Source organism: Lepisosteus oculatus, chromosome 23 (genome assembly GCF_040954835.1).
Source record: "Lepisosteus oculatus isolate fLepOcu1 chromosome 23, fLepOcu1.hap2, whole genome shotgun sequence".
NCBI classification, from domain to species: domain Eukaryota; kingdom Metazoa; phylum Chordata; class Actinopteri; order Semionotiformes; family Lepisosteidae; genus Lepisosteus; species Lepisosteus oculatus.
The window spans coordinates 7,361,703-7,383,465 of NC_090718.1; the positions used below are offsets into that span (position 1 = coordinate 7,361,703).

The 21,763-nt window shown below is 41.3% G+C and overlaps 1 protein-coding gene across 1 annotated transcript; it reads left to right on the plus strand.

The window, feature by feature from the left end:
- Window positions 1-259: 259 nt before the first annotated feature.
- Window positions 260-19,803, plus strand: LOC102686710 (sacsin-like). Its single transcript, XM_015337654.2, has 8 exons — window positions 260-976; window positions 1,187-1,285; window positions 3,075-3,165; window positions 4,226-4,337; window positions 4,674-4,820; window positions 5,292-6,729; window positions 7,112-7,200; window positions 8,432-19,803. The coding sequence occupies exons 2-8, from the start codon at window positions 1,278-1,280 to the stop codon at window positions 19,288-19,290; spliced, it is 12,744 nt and encodes a 4,247-aa protein (XP_015193140.2). The 5' UTR covers window positions 260-976; window positions 1,187-1,277; the 3' UTR covers window positions 19,291-19,803.
- The last annotated feature ends 1,960 nt before the right edge of the window (window positions 19,804-21,763 follow it).

A 21,763-nucleotide genomic window follows, 5' to 3' on the forward strand; every position in this document is an offset into this window, starting at 1 on the left:
TGTACAGTATATTGCCTGTATGTCCACGAAAGTACTGTATGTATTTCCAAATCAGTATTTATTTTCCTTGACGGCACTCCCATGGTTTTATTTTTAAAGTAGCTTTTGTGAAGCAATATTGAATTTCTAAGTAGAAATGTGACATCAAAAATGAGAAAAGATCACACCAGAATCTGGTACACGTTGTATCCTGTACTGTATGTGAAGTGCCGCTGCGGTACTTCACTTCCTGGTTGTTCGCTGTGCGTCAATTAAAGAAACCTACAGTATACACGAGTCCTAACATGAGACGTTATCAGAAACATTTTACAGACTACATTGTTTCAAGGGGAACAGGAATAACAAGACCAACATCATACAAATATGCAGCCCCTGCCTCCTAAAAGTGTTGTAAGTTAGAGCTGCTCTTGAGGAATATTCGAAGGTAAAGGAGATTTTGTACGTTTTTAGAAAATGTAACTTTTCGCAAAGCAGCGTCACACACGTGGTGTTAATACAGTATTTTAAATCTAAACGTTGCTGGTGGAAGGGGAATGATGGACTTGGACGCTCAATAACAAGTGCAGTTCCCCACTTGAATATCTGTGTATTGGTTGAGGCCAACAAAGTTTCGTTTCCTCTTGACGTTTAAGTTTCGTTTCTCGAGCTCTTCTGCCCGTTATTCCTGTAGCTGGTTGCTGCAATTTAAATGCAACGTTTATACACTGAATTAAAATAGAGAATTAGGTCGTTTGAAGTGGACGGAGTATTGTACAGCATGAATAAAAATACTCTTAAAACGGCAATAATTAATTGATTTAAGAAGCACACAGCGGCGAAAACGAAAGAAGGAAGATGGGCGTTTCCTTGTTGTGACGTGGGAGTAGATTTGTCTTCGGATATAAAAACCAAATGCATCAACAACTCCGAACTCAGATTTGCACAGCACAACCCAGGACGATGTGAAGCAGCATCTTCAGAGCAGTGACGGCGAATAGTAAGTGATGGAGTGAAGAATATGTCCGGGTCATATTCACAATGAGGGATGCAGTCCTCATACTTTATTAGAAACAGAAAATGAAGTTAGTTTAAAGTTGTAATAAAAAATCTTAGTACTCAGATTAAAGACTGTTCCTTTAACATTACAATCAAGCACCGATGCACAGTATTTTTACTGTTAACGATTCATTTAACTGAATTTTTTTAGACTGTTCTTTAAGAGTGCTCCAGATCTCCCTTTGCTGGCGAAAAAGTTTATTTAAAAAGAGACGTCTGTTGTTCAAGATCTCCCGGCAGCGATGCCTCGGTAAGTCTGATTTAACTTATAAATTATAATAAGAATTGTATATGGTACAGGGGTGTAGCGTAGGAATTGATTTTTGGGTGGGACTGGAAAAGTGGGGTGACCGGGCTCTAACTGACCGTCCTGCCAGCACAGGGGCACCCCTCCAATTTACAATCCAATCCTCAAGCGGTATAATCAAACAGCAGAATTAGCGGAACCTTATATACAGTATACATACTGTCTCTTTCTCACACACACACAGGTTAAGCAACAATTACCTAGGCTGCCGAAGCTACTACGCCACGGCGGACGCACACACAAAACCAAACCGTGCCTACCTCTGCGGTGAGGTTTTGGTCTTCTAGACCAGACGCAGGCGTCGGGGTTTGGAACTGAATGTGGCGATAATCTCGTCACTGTCCAGAGAGTCGGCAGATTCCCGTTCAAATTACAGTTTGCAAAGGTCTCTCAGATGAGGACTTTGTCTTTAGCTAAAGAAAAGCTGCAGGAGCTCAATTTCACTTGTTGCTTATAACAGTTCGAAGTATTTCGTATGCCTGCTTTTAGACTGTCCAGTAGTTTTACGAGTTACTCTGAAGTTAATATCGTACTGCAAAACACAATGCAAAACGCAAGATTAAAATCCGTCCGAAATACTGTATTTAAAATACCATGCATGGTTTACCTTGCCTTTAAATATTCAGCGGACTTGAGTCTTAAGTACTGTAGGTGAACTGTGCAAATGTAACTAAAGCAATGGACATAAAAATGACCAGTATTAAGAAATATTCTGCCAGCCTATACTGCCTTCATTATTGCCTTTTGCTCTGCTTTATAAAATGTTTACAGAGAGGTTTCGAGGAATTCTGCAGTGCTCAGTGCGCTGTCTCCTTATTCAGCAGGCAGTAACCTTAAATAGCTTCATACACAATAACCCTTTGATTTCTGTTCCTTTTCCATGTGCCTTCAGCTGCTCTGCAGATAGCTCATGTCCATATGATGAAAGAATAGAAATGATTGGTGGTTATAGTGTTGTCGGCCAGGCACATTATCCAAGGCAACGTGCAGTTTAACAGGAATACAAGCTCAGTCACATGGCAGGTAGTACTGCTGCTTCCCACCTGCTGGGTCCTAATCTGCGTTCCAGCCCGGGGTGCCTTCTGTGTGGAGTTCGCATGTTCTGCCTGTGGTTGCCTGTGTCCTCTCCAAGCCCTCCGGGTTCCTCCCACAGTCCAGACAGGTCAATAGGCATGTCTGAAGTGTCACCAGTATGTAAGGAAATGATGGGATGTGTCCTGTGTTGCACTGGGTTTCAGTGTGTGTTCAAATTGCAAGCACAATCACACACAAAAAGTAAAATATGTAATATCCCTTTGTATAATAATATATAATATTCCTCTAGCATCAAGAAGCTAGAGAAGGCTTACAAAGAATGACTCATCTTTAAGTGATGGAGCTTTTTACAAACAGGGTAACGTCTTTTTTTCTTTAGTGCCAAGCCACACACAATCCCAAAAATCATGTCAAGCAGGCTGATCTCAATCAGTTAACATTCAAGCACCGCCTACCGAAAAGGTAACAGGCAAAGGTATTTTTCAGAAAACACGAGCCGCTCTCATATTTCACCAGTGCTTTGTCAGCCTACAGGATCAACTCGTTTAGTTCCTTGTATACCAAAAGAAACAATGTACAGTAGGAATCAAGGACTTTTCACATGTTACAGCTAATGTCAGGTGACTATTTAGGTCACGTGAAAGGTGAAATGAATTCTGCTGAAGGCTTTTCCCTGAAATCTTTGTCTTCTTAACAGAAAGAGGACGTTCAGGGCAAGAGCCCCTCCTTTTATTGAGTACCTGAAGGATGTCCTTCGCAGGTACCCAGATGGGGGACAGATCCTTAAGGTGAGGAGGGAGACAAAAGACTGATTTAATGCCAGAGGTGCCAGAATGGATAGGTGGTCGTTGACTCATCTTGCTTGTTCATTTGTTAGTATACTGTAAAGTGCCACTGCGGTGCTTCACAGTAGCTTACTGATCCAAAGCCTCACGACAAGAACTGCCTCCCGTCACTTATCACTTATAGTGGCACTGCCTCTTACTTGGTTTTCTCTTGTCTTCATGTATCTTTACATGTTAACCTCTCATATGTCCCACATACCAGGCTGAAATGACTTGGTTTCCTTAAATTAGAATATCATTTAGTACATTTCAGATGGAAACAACAGGTGCTTCTTTTCTTAGTAATAGGGACGTGTGTTTGACACAAACTGCCTAGTTCTGTTGATTAAGATGATTTGCTCTGACCCAGGAAAGAGGAGAACTCCTACTGACTGCTACTTTACCAAGCAACACCTCTCCCCAAGTCTGCTCTGGAGCAGCAAACACTTTTGTCACTCAGCTTGTTCACCCAAGGCCTGGCAAATGACCTACAACAGTATCTGTGAAGCCCCTCAGTACAGCATCCTTTGTTATTTCTTCTCAAGAAACCACATAGCTTGTAGCAAGTTCCTCTGGATTATATTTTAGATTTACGTTAGTACTTTACTACCAAGTGAGCAAGATGGGCCAACTGATCTTCCTAGTTGCAGCCTTCCTTATGTTCTTATACACCAACACCTCATTCTCTCAGTACCTGGAAGCTCTTTTCTGGTTACAGCCTACATGTTTCTAATTAATTTCCCCCTTATACAATTTGGAAAGAAATATGTCATTTTTCTCATGGGAAATTTAAATAATTATACAGGGATTTTATATAATTTCTGCAAAACAATAATCTGTCCACGTTTAAGATGAAACATCACATCTTCTTACTCAGTAGAAATGCTTAAAAATATATCTTCATATACATACTGTATGTCTAAAACTCATATCTGTGACCGCAAATATACGTCTCCTTGTCAGAGCGTTTGCTAATTAAAATGCTGAATCATTTGGTTTTATTAATGTTTTTTTTTTTTAATAGGAGCTTATTCAAAATGCAGATGATGCAAAAGCCACAGAAGTCATTTTTGTGTATGACGAAAGGGATTACCCCTGCGAGAATCTTTGGGACAGCACACTTTGCAATTTCCAAGGTAGGAACAAAGTTCATTTTTAATAAATGCATATGATAGGCAGTAACAAATACACTGCACGCTCGCTGAAAGGCATTAAAATGCACCAAATGAGTATCAGAATCAATGGCATTTGTTGTGTTTTTAATGCCTCCCTTACTTACACACACGTATGTATCAATCTGACACTTACGTAGTGTAATTCTGCTTCAACATTAATAAAGATAATTATCTGATTTGGATGTGTCATATTTGTCCCTGGAACACGGAACCCGGCTCTTACCCAGAAGAATCATGCAAGTTGCTAGATACTGTACAATACTCTAGTCAACTTCTCCAATGCTGTTTATCTTACAGGACCTGCACTACTGGCATATAACAATGCAGTGTTCACTGAGGAAGACTGGAGTGGAATAGTAGCCGCTGGCCAAAGTGTGAAGAAAGAAGACCCACATAAGATTGGGAGATTTGGGATTGGGTTCCACTCCATCTATCACATCACAGGTAAAATGTAATAAATTAGAAAGGAGTGTTTCCCGATGACTGGCAGAGAAGTTAAAATTTCTCAACTTCAATGTTTTCAATTCGGTGTGAAAGAGAGAGGAAAGACAGAATTTTGTGCAGGTAACATTATAGGTAAGATGGTTAAAATGCGTGTAGATAAAGTAAAGAGTATGATCGATCACCAGATTGAATTCCGTTCTTCCACGACAGTAGTTTGAGTGTCCTATAACATGAACCAGAGCAAGTATACCTAACATAGTATGTAGTCGAGGAAGATTCTTCTGAAATTATCCTACAATAAATCACTTTTACTGCCACATCTGTTCTTTAGTTGTCTTTTTTCTTCCAATTTCATTAAAAAATGCTATTTAATTTTTTATCCTTGGTACGCATGCTGGTTACCCCGAAGGATTTCAGTTTCACGTTTTCCTCAGTATGTGAGGCTAACGGCATAATTTGTGGTTGTTTTAGATCTTCCCTGGATCTTCAGTGGCACCAATATTGGCGTTCTGGACCCACAGGAGGTCTATCTGGAGGAAGGAGGATGGTGGTCTTTGGAAGATGAACTAGACAGAAAACAGCTATGTGATCACCCAGATCAGTTTGAACCACTGAGGAAGGCCTTGGAAGAAATATCTAAGCAGACCTCCTGGGCTGCCCTTCTTCTTGGGGAGACCTTCAAGGGGACACTGTTCCGGTTTCCACTGAGGACTGAGGCTTCACAGATTTCTGACACCCTGTATGACCGGGAAAAGGTCTTTGATCTCTTCAAGTCATTCAAGGGAGATGCAGAGATGAGCCTCCTTTTTCTCAAAAATGTAGTCTCCATTTCCCTGATGCACATCAGCCCAGATGGCAAAGTTACAAACCACCTCAATGTCAAAGCTTCGCATGATAGAGAGGGTCAGGTGCGCATAAGAAGTGAAGAGCTCAGTCTCCTTTCAGAGGCAGAATCTTCCTGTGGATTAAAAGTCATATCGAGCCAGGACCTTAATTTAGAGGCAAACAGACGTGTGTGGCTTGTTTCCTCGTTTACGGCAAGGAATGAACAGAACAGCAGTCTGGACAGACTAGCTGAAAAATTAAAATATCGCCCCTGTATTGGGCTTGCTTTCCCTTTGACCGACACTGCTGAAAGACTTAAGGGCCGCTTGAGCTGTTTTCTGCCTCTTCCTGACAATGACACCAACACTACCGGCCTGCCAGTCCATGTCAACGCTTGCTTCGGCCTCACGGACAACAGGCGTGAAATCAAATGGCTTGAGAAAGACCAGCAGCATGATGAAGCTGCCCAGTGGAATGAAATACTTGTCAACCAGCTCCTTCCTCCAGCATATTGCCAGACCATTCTCTGCGCCATTGACTTGGCGTTGACTGGAAACACACCCATGAAGTCAAGGTTGACCTACAATCTCTGGCCTGACATGGACAGTTTGGTCACTCAGGACCGCTGGCAGAAAATAGGGACAATGGTTACCAGACTGTTATCAGAATACAAAGTTCTTTTCTCGGCCAACAGCAACACCGAAAGGCTTAGGCCAACAGAAGCTGTTTTTCCACTGTCCTGCGAAGATCACATTATAATGGGAGCTGTGGAACACCTTCTTCTTTCCCAACGGGAGCCGTTAGTCAGAGTCCCAGACCATGTCTATAACTCTCTGAAGTCTGTTTTACAGGGCCGGCTTACTCAGGGAACACCAGAGTTTCTGTGCAGACTTCTAGGATCTTGTGATCTAAGTCCTATACCTGGTGGACAAAGGATTTTACTCCTTGAATTTATTCTGAAGGGAAATTATCACCAAGGCCTGGAAGGCCTCCAACTCCTGCCTCTTAATGACGGATCTTTCACGAGATTTCTCCCCTCTGGTAGAGGTGAAAATGTTTTCATCGACAGCAAGGAGTTTCCACGGTAATTCGGAGATTAACTTTCAATTGTGTAATGTGATGTTGATAACTGGTATGGGTTTTATTTCAAAACTAGTATGAATGTATTTCATTATCTCCTCAGGTTTCCATCTGTCATCTGTCTGTGATAAGATCAGGATGTTAAGAAAACTTATTTTGCAGTAAAACCAAAAGTTTAAGGAAAGTTATAGAAGCTGTTATTACAGAAATGATTCTCAAAATCGTAACATACTAAGAGGCATCAATATTCCAATGTTGTTTTAATAGCCACCTGGTGTATCTTGGAACTCCAAATCTTTATATCATGTAGAATCTTTATTTCCATTCTTTTGATAACGTTATTTGTGGTCAGAAGGTCAATAAAGGTTTTTGTCATATTCATACAGGACTCTGCTACCTGGACTGGATAAGAACTTTCTTCCTAAAAACCTGAGACCAGGTCTCAATGATTTGTTATGTCAGCTGGCTTCAAAAAGTAAGTTCCTCTTTCTTTACATTAAGTCTCTATTTTTCTGATAAGAAGTCTTTAAGCTTCCAAAGGGCCACAAGTAAGGAAAATGTGGCCCATAATGTAAACTGTACTTGCTCAAAATTGATCCAGTGAGGTTTTGAATTTGAAAGGTGAATCCTTTTAAAGTAATTTATTTTTTATTGTCAATATGATCCATAGCACATACTCCTGCTGTTTTAGAAACAAGGCAAATAGCTCTAAACATGGTGACCACCCCTTAATGTGCCTACAATTAACATTTGATCTCCTGTCATTCCTGCTTATTTCATGATTAGTGCATGACCACCATGATTTCACAACTCAGAACTGCCTTTGTGGAACCATTGCATAAATTAAAACTAAGCAGATTACATCAACAACAAACACTGTTTCTGATCATTTTTATACCCATGGCTGGTTTTCAATAGCTTTCCAAAATGCATCCTCCTATGCAAAGCTTAAGAGTTTATAGTAATGCACTGCCATTTTTTTCTATAAAATTCAAACTACCTTCATCTTAGAAACAATAGTGTTGTTTGTCAAGTTTTATCACCCCTAGACACTCTTCAGACTCACAAAAACAGATTGAAAAGTACTTCATGTACTTCAATAACTGCCAGGTGGAAATCACTCCTTTAGTGTAGCTGCTCATTTTTAAAACCCAATTTACTGTAAACTAGGTCAGTATAATTCTACTCTCCCGTTCTTTTGCTCAGGTTTACTCACACAGTTTTTAACTTTAAGTTGAAAAGTGAAATGATCATTATCCTGATTTTTCTACTACCACTACCAAATAGGGAATATAGCCTACGTTCTAACTTACATGCGTGCTGATTGGCAGTAATACACCTTTAATTAATTTCAATAATACAGTAATACAGGTCACAAAAGCAAGCTCCACATACTCATTTTAACATATTTTGCATAGTTCTGGAAATGCGTTTCCTGTACATTTTAATAAACTGTCCCTTCCACACTTTCTCAATGACCACCATCCACCTGCAAATAGAGTGTTTTCTTCCTCTTGAAAGGATAATGATTCCAACTAATGTTCCAAATAATGTATTTAAGATCCCCCAGAGCAATAAAAAACAGAAAACCGTCCGGGTGCAGGAGGGCAAGAGCAGAGTACTCCTGTTTTAATTCTGTCAGTTTTATAGTAATGTAACAAGTGTTTGAAATACCTCGTATCACCGTACGTATTTTTTTATGACAGACATCTTCAACATCTATCATCTGAATGCCAAGGAGGTTATAAAATGCATGCGAGAGTCCCTTCCAAGGGACTGGACTGCTGGGTCTGACCACGTCATCTGGAACAAGAGAAATCCCTCACATCCTCCAGCTAAATGGCTTTCAAAGCTCTGGAATTTCATCACTAAACACTGTGGAGACCTCCAGCCCTTTGAAGGCCTGCCACTTATACCACTGGAACGCCTGTCAAATGCTGGGGACACTGTGAAACTGGTACGCCTGACGAGGTGCACAACCTTAGTTTTTCAGAGTCTAAATGATTATGTTCTGAAAGAGCAAATGGTTAAAATCATTGAGAAGCTCGGGGGCACCGTGATCAAACAGCTCAATGACTTTTTAGTCCATCAGCACCTGAATTCCTACGTCCTCTACCCCTCCGTAGGCAATTTGTTAAAAATCCTGTCCCACATTGGTGAAACGGATGTTAAAAAGAAACTTAACTGCCTGACGGTTGAAGAAAAAAACAAGCTCAGGTGCTTTCTTTCCAAAGCAACCCATCTGACAGAAAAAGAATCACAGTTCATTTCTGAGCTACCAATTTTTCAGAAAACGCCCTCCCTCACATCTTCTGGGCAAGGCTTTGTTGAAGCCAAATCTTTTGCCGCAATAAAATACGAAACCATTCCTAGGATTCCTGATGACCTAGTCTTGCGTGAGACGGTTCTCAAGTGTGTTGCGGAGTACGACCAGATACTTTTTGGGCTCCTCAAAGTCAGACTTCTGAGCTCAGCTGATGTGGCCCTGCAGATTGTGTCAGGCATTGAAAGAAAACACTATGTGGAATATCACAACATCGAAACAATGATGAAGTGGGTTTTGAAAAATTACGGCCTACTTTATAACCAAAGTAGCGTTCTCCAAAAAAAGTGCAAAACCCTGAGATTCTTGAACAAAGGGGGAACTTGGGTGGAGCCAGCAGCTCTATTTGATCCAGAAGAGGGCATACTAAAAGAGCTGTTTAGCAAAGACCTTTTCCCTCAAAAGCCTTTTGCTGAGAAATCCATTCTGAAGACGCTGCGGATTTTAGGTTTGCGGTCTACGCTTGACAGCATCCTGCCGGAAGAATTCTTGGCAGTTGCCCAAGAATTGGAGAAAGAAAATAATACTCAAGCTTTCAGAAAATCTGAATTGCTAGTTAAAATTTGCAACGAGACAGACATTCTCTCCACATTTTCAGGAAGTCAGCTGAAAACCCTCCGCTCCGTACCCTGGGTGTGTGCAGAAAAATCAGCTGGCAAGAAACCGTGCAAATGGTACAAACCACAAGAGCTGAAGCATTCAATACTGGGACATCTGGTTGAGTTAGTTATGCCACTTACTAACAAATTTAACCAAAAGGCATCTCAATATCTGGAAATCACTAAGCCACCTCCAGCAGAAAAAGTGATTGAAAACCTAAAAAAACTCGCTGAAACCTTTGAGCTGACAGACCCTGATGTAATTGAGACCAAAGTGAAAGCCATATACACTCATGTTCAGGAGAATCTCAGCGACTTCACAAGTCTCTTACAAGGCTGCCCAATTTGGAACGGAAGTGGATTTTCAAATCCCAAAGAAATTGTTCTGGACTATCCCAAAGAGCTAGATTTGAGCTACTGTATTCAGAAAGTTCCCGATGAGCTATCTAAAAAGTACAGTAGTTTGCTGATGAAGTGTGGCATCAAATCATCTTTGTCCCCAAAGGAAATAGTGGACTTACTTTCCGACCTGAAAAACAACATCGATTCTCACACTGTCAGTGCAGGCCCTGTGGAGCTCAAGTTTGCGATTTCAGTCCTTGAGTGGATGCGAACGTCACGTCAAGACTTCCGGCAGCTGGGATGTGAAAAAAATCTGCTGGTTCCAGTACACAACCACACAAAGGAAAACGGGTTCTGCTTACAGCCTTTATACAAAGCCCTGTTTCCTGACATTACGTCTGAAGCATTAGAAGACCTTTGTGAAGACGAAGGCGAGTATTATGTGGTCCACAAAGAAGTATCTCGCGCCACAGCTGACTATTTTAATGTCCCGTTTCTCAGCACAAGGGTGTTGAAGCCGGAATTTATAGGCATAGAACAGTATGGGCAAACTGAACCGATACCCCTCAGAATAAAGAACATTCTCAAAGAATACGACGAGGAAAGTGACCTCTTTAAAGAGCTCATTCAGAATGCCGAGGATGCTAAAGCCACAGTCTGCAGTTTTTTGGTAGACATGAGACAAAACAAAGAACTGGCAGAGAATCTCATCGATCCTGGCATGTCTTTCTGTCACGGCCCAGCCCTCTGGTCATACAACAATGAGGTATTTACAGAGGAAGACTTTGAAAATATAACAAGATTGGGATCAGCCTCCAAGGAAACTCAGGTTGAAAAGATTGGCAAGTTTGGATTGGGGTTTAATGCAGTATATCACATCACTGACATCCCCTCAATTTTGAGTGGAACAACTCTCATTATCTTTGACCCGAATGTCACACATCTGAAAAAGCACATTCAAAGCAAGTCTAACCCTGGTATCAAACTTGATCTTTCTAAACACAACCGTCTGCTTGCGAGATTTCCCGGTCAGTTTGAGCCATATCAGGACATATTTGGCTGCAACATAAGTGATCATCCTTTTCAATACAAGGGGACACTGATTAAACTGCCGTTCAGAACAGCAGCTGAGGCTCAGAGATCAGAGATAAGCACAAAAATCTACGACGAGGACAGAATATCGACTTTAGTCAGAACTTTCAGAGAAAACTGTGAACACATGCTTCTTTTTCTAAAGAGGGTGCAAAACGTGAGCATAAAAGTGCTATCCCCAACATCAAGCACAAAGAACCACAGTGAGACCTCTGCACTTCTCACCCTCACCAGCAGCAATGTCTGTGGCTTTGAGGTGTCTGGAGACATCCAGATGAGACAGCTGCAGCAGGCCTCTTTAAGGAGACTGGAAGAATTCAAAGTAAAATGCAGAGGCATTACAGATGTGAACATACTTGTTGTCAAGGAAATCACGCTGGACGATCCAAACGCCGTGAAAGTTTCACAGTACTGGCTGGTTTATTCCTGTTTTGGGACAGGCAGAGCTTTGAACATGGTGTGTGATCCCACACAGACGCAGCCCTTTGCCCTTCCTCTTGGTAGTGTTGCTGTTCCCCTGAGCAGAAGCCCAGAAAATGACAAGTGGAAACCCAACTCGGATGCTACTGTGGGTCAAGTATTCTGTTTTCTTCCTCTGGCTATTCATTCGGGACTCCCTGTTCACATAAATGGCTTCTTTTGTGTCACTTCAAACAGGAAGAACCTCTGGAATACTGGGATGAAAGGAGAATGGAACAGGGCCCTGCTGCAGGATACAGTTACAGCAGCTTATATAACCGTATTGCTGCAATTACAGAAGATGTCTCAGGGTCACAAGCTTGTGGACTATGACTATTTCTCATTCTGGCCCAACATGGACAAAGTTTTGGAGCCCTTCAGGGTCACTGCAGAAACATTCTACCAGGCTGTGGCAAAGGGCTTCTGCGGCAGACCTTTGAGACTTCTGAGTAATGGAGATCAGTGGTGCTCCATTGAAAACGCACGCTTCCTGGATCCTGAAATTGCAAGACACAAGAGCATCGGGAAAGGAGCTGCCGCAGAATTCTCCCACAGACTGCAGCAGCCGCTTCTGCCCATCCTTTTGCCAGAGTGGGTGAGGAAAGGATTTGCGGAAAGTGGATGCTCTGACATAATTGAGAAGCGTACCTATAACTGGAAACAGTTTTATAGTGAGGTAATATTTGGCAACCTTGAACGCATGGATGCGACAACAAGGAACAGTTTTGTTTTGCATGCAATTGATATGAGAAATCCAGACATTGATGATTTGCTAAAAACAACTGCCTGCATTCCAACAAGCAAAAGTGGAACTCTAGGACTGGAATTAATTGGTAACCTCATCCATCCCAAAGGAAAGGTTGCTAGCTTGTTTGAGAACGAAGAAGGTAGAATCCCTACTGGCTCACAGAAGGATTTTCTTCACCCAGACAGACTGGCAAGACTAGAAGCTCTTGGGATGGTCAAGGACCAAATCTCTGTATCTGAGCTAATACAGAGGGCAGAAACTATTCAATATTTGTGGCACCAGGATAAGGGTAAAGCGTGCAAGAGGATACAGAGCATCTTAACTTTCCTCAGCAATTTAAAAATTAATAATGCGGACCAAGAGAAAATTCAGAATATTGCCTTCCTTCCTGCAGTTCCTCCCTACTCTCCAGAAAACATTGTTGAAGAAAATGTGTGCCTCATGCCAGCCAAAATGGTGTACAAAACAAAACACAAATGGCTTGTCAATATGACTGAACCAATATTTGCAAAAAATCAGCTTGATTCGGATTTCAAACTGTCTTCAGAGGCCTCCAATGTTTTGGGGTTGAATAAAAAGCCACCAACTGAGAAGGTTTTGTCACAACTCAAAAAGACTTTCTTATTTCAGGACAGGATTCAGAAGACTGAAACTGAGCAGATTGCTAAAAAATGTTATAGTTACCTTTGTGAGTCTCTTAAATCACAAACAAACAATACCAAGAAAATTCTTGCAGCAAATCTGACATTTCCTTTTATTTACATTGATGGAAAATTTGTGAAGACAAATGAGGTAGCACACCTCATCCCATTTGATGCCACACCATATCTTTACAAGCTCCCTATTGAATACAAGGAATTTGATGAGCTCTGGAGCACTGTTGGTATAAAGGAGAATTTCCACTTCTCGGACTACTCCAGTATACTTCAGAGGCTGTCACAGAAGTACGGCAAAAGTGCTCTTCAGAAGCATGATTTTGAACTCTGTCTGAGAGTTATCAATACAGGCCTTGGAGGGCTTGTCGAAGAGTTGGATTTTGATTCCTATGATGTCCAGAGCCTCATGCTACCTGACCAAAAAAATGTCCTACAATCATCCGACAAGCTTCAGTTCAATGACTCAGCCTGGCTCAAGCTGGATGAGGATATAGTTCTTTGTCACAGTCGTATACCCCGTGAGATCGCTGTTAACCTTGGCATTCCCACCACAAAACACAAAGCACTGACTGGCTTAAGGGTGTGTCAGCTTTCACGCTGGGTAAAGTCATTTGGGGCACATGAAAAGCTAACCAAGAGACTTCAGAACATTATCAAGGAATACCCATCAAACAAAGACATATTAAAAGAATTAATCCAGAATGCCGATGATGCAAAGGCAACTGAAATTCATTTCATTTGGGACCAAAGGCAGCACCCTCTGGAGAAGATCTTTGGAGACGAGTGGGCTGAAGTGCAAGGGCCTTCTCTTTGTGTCTACAACAATAAAAAGTTTACAGAAGATGATGTGAAAGGAATCCAGGAACTGGGGGAAGGAGGAAAGGCCAAAAATGTGGAGAAAACTGGGAAATTCGGCTTGGGATTCAATTCTGTCTATCATCTAACTGATTGCCCATCTTTTATTTCTGGAGATAGTCGTTTGTGCGTCTTTGATCCTCACATCTCCTACTTGAAGATGGCTACAGAGAGAGATCCAGGAGGAGAATTTGCCATTAATAAGTCCTTCAAAAGCACATTTCCGGACGTGTACAACGCTTACCTCCCCTCTTTTTATGAGCTTGAGAAGGGTACCATGTTTCGGATTCCGCTACGAACTGAGGAAATGGCAAGGAATTCAGACATAAAAAAAGAGGCTGTAACTGAAGAAGACATGAGATGTCTGATTAAGACCTTGGAGGAAGACCCGGATGGGCTAATGCTGTTTTTAAACAACATAACAAAAATTACCTTTCAGACCCTTGACAGCACTACACAACAGCTGCAACCAGTTTTTTCTGTGGAAGTGAAAATGTCAGAAGACAATTTGAAAAAGAGGATAGATTTTCTGAATAAAGTGCAAGAGATTGCCGACCTTCAGACTGAAGTGACTGATATAAACCCCTTCCAGGTTTTTATGGAAGTGGAAATTCATTGCACTGGCAAGTGTCCGACAAAGTGGATACTAGCAAAACAAGTGGGATTTGAGGAGAAAGAGATTAAAGCTTCCGCGCAGCACATCTGTGAAAAACTGCGTCAAAAATTAATACCTCATGGAGCTATTGCTGCATCTGCAAATTCCCTCACAAAGGGGGTACTGTTCTGCTCTCTCCCTCTACCGGTTGAAACTGGACTCCCTGTGCATGTGAATGGGAGCTTTGCTGTCAATAGTAGCAGGAGGGATCTTTGGAAAGAAGATGGACAGAATGTAAAGACAGAATGGAATGAAAGCATAAAACTAAATCTCCTTGCGCCTTTATACAGCGATCTGCTATTGTACATAGCCAACCATTTATTTAATGACAAGGAACGCCCTCTGACATTCAGAAATGAGAAGCATTGTGAGGAGCAGCTCAAGCCATTGTTTTGCATCTTCCCCAAGGATTTTGACAGGATACAAAAAGACTGGTATGAAGTTGTGGCTAGAGTCTATCGGTCAATTCATGCAAAGAAATACAAAGTCATTCCCATATTTAGACGGGAAGAAAGAGTAGCAGGCCTTTATGGAGAGAAGTATATCTCGATTGACTGGTCTAGTGTTGGGAATGAAACAACCGATGAACCACACTTCATGACTGAAAAATACAGCTCAGATCTGATAGATGTATTGAAACAAATGAAGATGAAGTTTGTGTTACAAAGTGATGAGCTCACTGCAATATGGAATGAGTTTGTAAAAGCAGGTTCAAGGGTCACAGAACTGAATCCACAGTCTGTGAGGAAGTTTCTTATGGCTCATCCTCTGCTGAATCAGCAAGACAGACTTGCTCTTCCCTTAAACACATCTCCATTCAAAAACCAAAGGCAAATATGTACTCTTCTAGAGTACTGCCTTAGGGATATTACTGAAGAGAATGTGAAACACCTAGAGGGACTGCCACTTTTGTTAACACAAGATGACACTCTGAGACGGTTCCTGCTCGCAGAACCTAAATATCTTTCATTGTATCACAATTTGTTCCCAGGCATGGACCATTTATTTGCAAACATTAGTAACCATTTTGAAATGTCGGCACTAGAAAAAGCTGGATTTCTGAAAAAATTCACTGTTCAAGATTCTGTAAACTATATTAAGGCAAGATTGGTACACTCCGTTTCTAACGATGACTGCAAAACCTGGCCAGTTTTAAAGCAAGAGGATGAAAAATGGATACACTTGCTTTGGAAGTTTTTTGGTGTCATGTTCCCCTGTTCCTATTCTACAGATGCAGCCAAAAAAGAAGAAATGTTTATGGAACTGAAATCTCTCTTTGGTGATCTTGCTATTTTGCCTGTGTTGAATACGAAGGAAAAATGTAACATTTTGGTGTCTCTTAATGCCCTGGAAAATGTGGTGCGTGATGAAGATATTGGGAAACTACTGATCAAACTTGGTTTTGCAAAATTCGACAGTATGATTTTACCACATGACATAATGTTTCATGTTATTAGGCCAAATGTGTTAAACACCACTGACTCTTCGACAACATTGAAAAAACTCAGTGAAAGCAAAGGCTTACAGTGGACTGAATTATCCGCACTCGAGCACGACAATCTGCTTGATTTTCTACTTAATGGACTACAGAATACCACTGACAGCCAAATGTACATGACAAGGTTAAAATCACTGCCAGTTTTTCAAACTATGCAGGGTTCACACAAGAGCATTGATAAGTTCAAAAAGGTCTACATTTTGAACTCTGTGACACATTTCCCAGATTTGTATGAGATTGACAGTGAGGTCATATTTCTAAAGAATACTTCATTTAACAACAAACTGTCTGAAAATTCAGACATAAAAGTTCTAACAGACCTGCAGTTTTTTAGTGTGGTAATTCTCCAAAAAATAGAGGAGCTATCTGAATCTCAGAAACTAAGCTCTATAAACTTGTTGTTGTGCATTATCCATCATTATCCTATAGAATACGACAAAAATAAATCCAAGATCATTACAGCTCTCAAGCCTGTGAAGTTCATCAGAGATGTGCATGGCAATCTTCGAGAAGCTTCTTTCTTCTATGATAAGAATGTCCATCTTTTCAAAACCATGAACTTGAATGAGAAATTTATTCCTCAAGAGTTTTTTAAGAATTTACAGCCTGGATATTTACTTCAACAGTTGCTTGGAGATCTTGGAATGCGGCACACTCCATCCCAGGATGATATCCTCCACTTTGCGACTTTGATTGAACGCGATGCTAAGACAGGAGCTCAAGTGAAGGAGCTAAAGCCTAAAGTAGATGCTGTACTCAAGACTATTTTTCTTTTTCAGGAAGATTTAATCACTGCAGACTTTTGCGAAAAGCTCTCCACGATCAAGTTTGTCTACTCACTTGAAGTAAAAAGGGATCTGTGTGATTTGCATGCGCCATATGTCAGAAATAATCAACTCATTGCCCTGAAAGGATCGTTTGTTACACAGAAAGATGATGATGTAGAGCTGGTCTGGACAGCCATGCCTATACTGCCTTTCCAGCAAACGTCTGCGATACTGAAGAACACGGGAGCCTTGTACGTACCTCCACAGGACTTAGTCTTCCAAAATCTTAGGAATCTTGCTGGTTCAGAATGCAAAACAGAAGAACTTATTCAAACCAGAGCTAAAGTGATAGAAACAGCTTATCAGTTTCTCCAAAAATGCAGATTTGATTCTCGGTCTCTTTCAGACATTCCAATTATTCTGGTAGAAAACAACAGGCGTCTGGTGAAGCCAAACAAAGTGGTTATTTCACTAGTAAATGAAAATGATTTTAGGCCATATCTCTACCCAGTCTCACCACTGCTCGCTCCTTATAAGGACCTTTTCCAGAAGATGGGTGTTTCTGTTCAGGCTACAACATCACATTTTGCCAGGGTGCTGAGAGAAATCTTTGAGGACTCAAAGATGATGAACAGTTTGCAGCCACGCCAAATAAAAGCCTCAAAAAGGGCAGTTCAGCACTTTTTCAAAGGTTTAGAAAAAGATCACCACTTCCAGTCTACAGAAGGTCTCTACCTTCCAGCTATGGATGGCAAATTACACGAGTCAGGCAGTCTGTACTATAATGACTGTGTGAATTTTACATCCAGCAGTGATGTGGCATACTGGAAGGAAAAGTTCAAAATTATAATCAAACTCAAGGAGTGTCACCTTCAATGGGATATTTATCGGATCAGAAAATGTCTCAAGCTACTCCCAGAAGAAATGCGTCCTAAGATGCTTTCCGAGACAACCGAGGAAGCCCTTGCAAGATCAGCATTGAAACTTTGTCAGTTTGGTGAGCAATGTGAATTTAGACAGCATCTAGAAAATCTGCTGAAATCAACAAATTTCAGCGAAGGAGTGATATCTGCTTTGAAATGGCAGTATAAAGGTGATCTCCCTCAAGCCATTTCCAGGAATGGTCTGAAAGAGCTCTTCTCTGAAATTCAAATCACTTGCTGTGAGAAACTCGTAACAGGTCTGTTTTACAATTCCACCCTCCTGGAAAAGAGTACAAAGAAAAAGGAAGTCTACATCTCTAAACACAAGGATCAGTGTGATATTTTTGTGGAGCACCAAAATAACTGCCAGGGTAGGAGGATACTGAAGGTACCAAAGGCCCTTGCTCAAGAAATCAACGTCATGCTTCATGAGCTGCTGAATGATAAAACAATACCAATACTCATTGAGATGCTTTGCTGCGAAGATGCAGAAGATATTCCCAACGTTTTAATGGAAAATGACATACACATTTCCAGGAGTGAAACTGACACATTTAATCTGCCTAGTCCAGGAGAGGTCATTCCAGATGATTTTCTGAACTTTCTTGAAATGGACTTCCTCAGCACCTTTGAAATGGAAGATTTTGTTGGATACTTGGATTCTGATGGAGTATACCGATATGCAGTGATTGTTCAAAACTTAGGCATTCGAGAGGAAAGTGATGGGACAGTTGAGTGGTACATGATAGAAATAGGTGATAAAAAGGTCATCAAAGTCTCTAAAAATGATATTTATCAGTTTAAGAGGACCAAAGGCACCAGAAACAATTGCAAGGAACTCATGCTACTAACCCAAGCAGATGAAATGGGCAATATCCACGGTGGAAAGTTTTCACAGTCAATCGAAGATATCAAAAAAGAAATTGATGAGTGTTTTGAAAAGATAGCCAAGCTTCCTAAACAGGAACGAGAAAAAGCCATCCGTCGCCTTTACTTAAAATGGCACCCTGACAAGAACCCGGAAGACTCGGAGATTGCCACAGAAGTCTGCAAGTATATTCAGCAGCTGAAAGCAAATCGTAAGTCCTCCCAGAAAAGCACTGGGAGCACATATCACAGCTATGACTGGTATAGCTGGGATGCAGAAGCATCGAAACACAAAAAGGGAAAAACCAATTTCAATTTCAGATATCCGTCACATGAGTATGACTTCTTCAGTTTTCACAGCAGGTACCGGCCCAACCCAACCGAAGCTAGGAGGTGGCTGAAGCAAGCAGAACATGATCTTTCTTCCGCGGACAGAGACGCTGGCCAATCAAATACAGAGTGGGTCTTTTTTAAAGTACACCAAGCAGTGGAAAAGGCTCTGATAGCTGCACAATACAAAAGAGATGGAAGATACTCCAAGGGCCAAACCATATCTAGTATGGCTCAGAACGTTTCATTGTTTAGTGAAAGTCTCCGTGAGCTTTCAGATTTGGTGCACAGACTGACCGGGTTTGATGTGGATAACAAGAAAACACAATATCCCACCTACCACACAGCTCCCAATATTCCTAATGGGCAGTTCCCTCCAGAAAAGGAGCAGGAAGTGCTCTCCCTTGGCAGATCCGTACTTGACAAAATACAAGATTACATCTCTTCCTAAAATGCTTTCTGTATCCCAGAATGAGAATGTACAGATGCATACTTTTGTCTGAAAATGCAGTTTCAATGCAGGTTTGTACTTCTTGCTGCTCTTGTTTCTTGTTTTTTTTTTTTTACGTTTAAAATCGAGCTGCCTTTGAATCGGCCTACAGATAAAGACGACCAAGTCAAACTGAACTGTCAAAAAATGTTTGGATATTATTGGTATTGTGGTGTTTCCATTAGTATTGTGGCCACATTTTGTGAAAACAAAAGGTAAATGAGGAAGTTAAAGTTACAATAATCTAACTTAAGTTTTTTTAAGTGCTCTTAAACAGGTGTTTCCTTTTTGTCTCGGGACCATTACCAAATAAACCTTCCTCCTAAAAGGGGGCTTGAGCAAGTCTTATATATGTTTTGATTTATTTTCTGTTTTGTGCTGCATTCCTGAATTGAATTTCAATGTTACTGAAATGGTTATAACAGGCGTTTGTAAGTCCTATTTTTCCTTAATGAAATAAATCACTTAAAATGCTGTCTTTGAATGTCGTTATTTAACCAGTATTTTCCCAAAGTACTTCACAAAGACCCAGTGGCCAGCGTTTAAAATCCAGGAAAAGTGGGGTGACAGCAATCTGTGCTATTACTCTGTGCTGCAGGGCCATTTAGGAGGCTTTGAAGAAATTCTCACATCAAGAATACTGTAACTGATTGGGGTGCTGATCACTACAACCAGAGTCTGGACCGCAGGGAAATGTATCTCCAGCCCCTTCTGATGAGCTTAGTGTACAACAAAGACAAAAAGGCTCTACAGTATATGGCTGGGGTATTAGTTATTGTGCAACCTCCTGAAATACCTATCTTTTCCATTAAAGAAAACAGATCATTCCCTGTTTCACCATGGGGGTATGTCAAAGTTTAGTTGGGTTGTCCTTTAATTTTTAAATCACCATTTATAGTGGCTGTACCAGAATCTTTCTCGGTTCTGCCCAAGTCTCAGATATACAGTAAACCTGGAAAAATATCTAGAATACCGGAGCTAGCACCACACTTCTGACTCATCTCACAGCACTGGATTTACTAAACTAATATTTTTGCACTCCTGAGAAACTCCCTTCCTTCTAGCTGTTTATCTCTTATTGTCCTGAGTAAACAGATCTAAGACACTGAATGAAAATATCACTCTCAGACTCTCTTCTATGGTCTTAGCAGCTGGGATAGAGATCTACTCGTGTCATTCTTATTTTCTCACAATTTCAGTGAGTCAGGAAAATGCCAGCCCAATATTTCTGGTTCCAGAAGGAACGACATCACACCTATTTGGCAGTTCACAGTCCCAGCATGGTTTTTAATTCTACTCTACCAGGTCTAGACACTAAAGTCATCATATTACCCATGTCTAATTATGCAATAATGCAAATTCTTATTACTTGGCTCCCACATTGCGCAAACTGAAATCAAGTTTTTGGCCCTAACCCCATGTGGGAATTCACGAGATCCCTAGCCTGAGGACAATAATTATCTTTACAACCCAACCCATGGCATCTAAAACCTCGTTTTTTCCAGGCTTGTTTTTGTAACTCACGTGACTTTTAAAAAACCCTTTGCTTATCTCCAGAGCTCCCCAAGGTCTTTAGGTCTCTGAGTCTGTGGTTGTTCCTCCGGTCTTCCATCTGCGCACTCAGCCGTACCACATGTCCCTGGGGGTTCTGCTCTTCAGGCCAGACAGCTCTTGATCCCCACTTTTCATCAGCTCTCCTGTAGAAATGTACCCAGACACCAGGGAGACCGACTGCTCCATGTTTTCAGAGTCTCCATGACTGACCCATTTTCTCAAAGACAAGGGAAGACTGCAAGTTGTGGTCCAAGACAAGTTCTACAGTCCGGTTTGCTGTATGGAGTATCTGGGACATAGGTGCAAGGCTGAGGGGCACACATCAAACATAGTGGTGGTAAGCCCCCCCAAGCAAGCCAGGATCTCTGCCCTCAGTCTTATATTGGCACCAACCTGCACTAAATCAAGGCCACAGCAGACCTTCTGAGTTTCTCTACTCTGAAACAGGGCCAGCAGTCTCAGCCACTGCGCTGAAGGCTATCTTCCTGGCTCTGCAGTCTGTTCAAAAGCCTGTTCAAATAATAAATGATCCATTTTTAGGACTCAGTCCACTTCCAAGTTACACACATGTTAAACCAGTACCTGCATCTTCTACCACTCGTGACGCCCTGTGGTTCTGGCCAAGTCCTCTAGTGTGAGGAAAAGTATTCAGCTCTACTGTTAGTGCCAAGTGAAGGTTCTACGTTTTATTATGATCAAAATGTGTCAAAATGTCCAATAACGTGACACAGTTACAGCTTGAAAACAGTTTAGAACTAAAAAGTCCCCCACAAAATAGTAGATTATCTCTAATTCTTTATTGCTATACTCTTCAGCCTGTCAAGCCCTCCCTTGTTCAGGTATTTAATCACAGACCCTTCACTCCTGTTCACCTCACCTT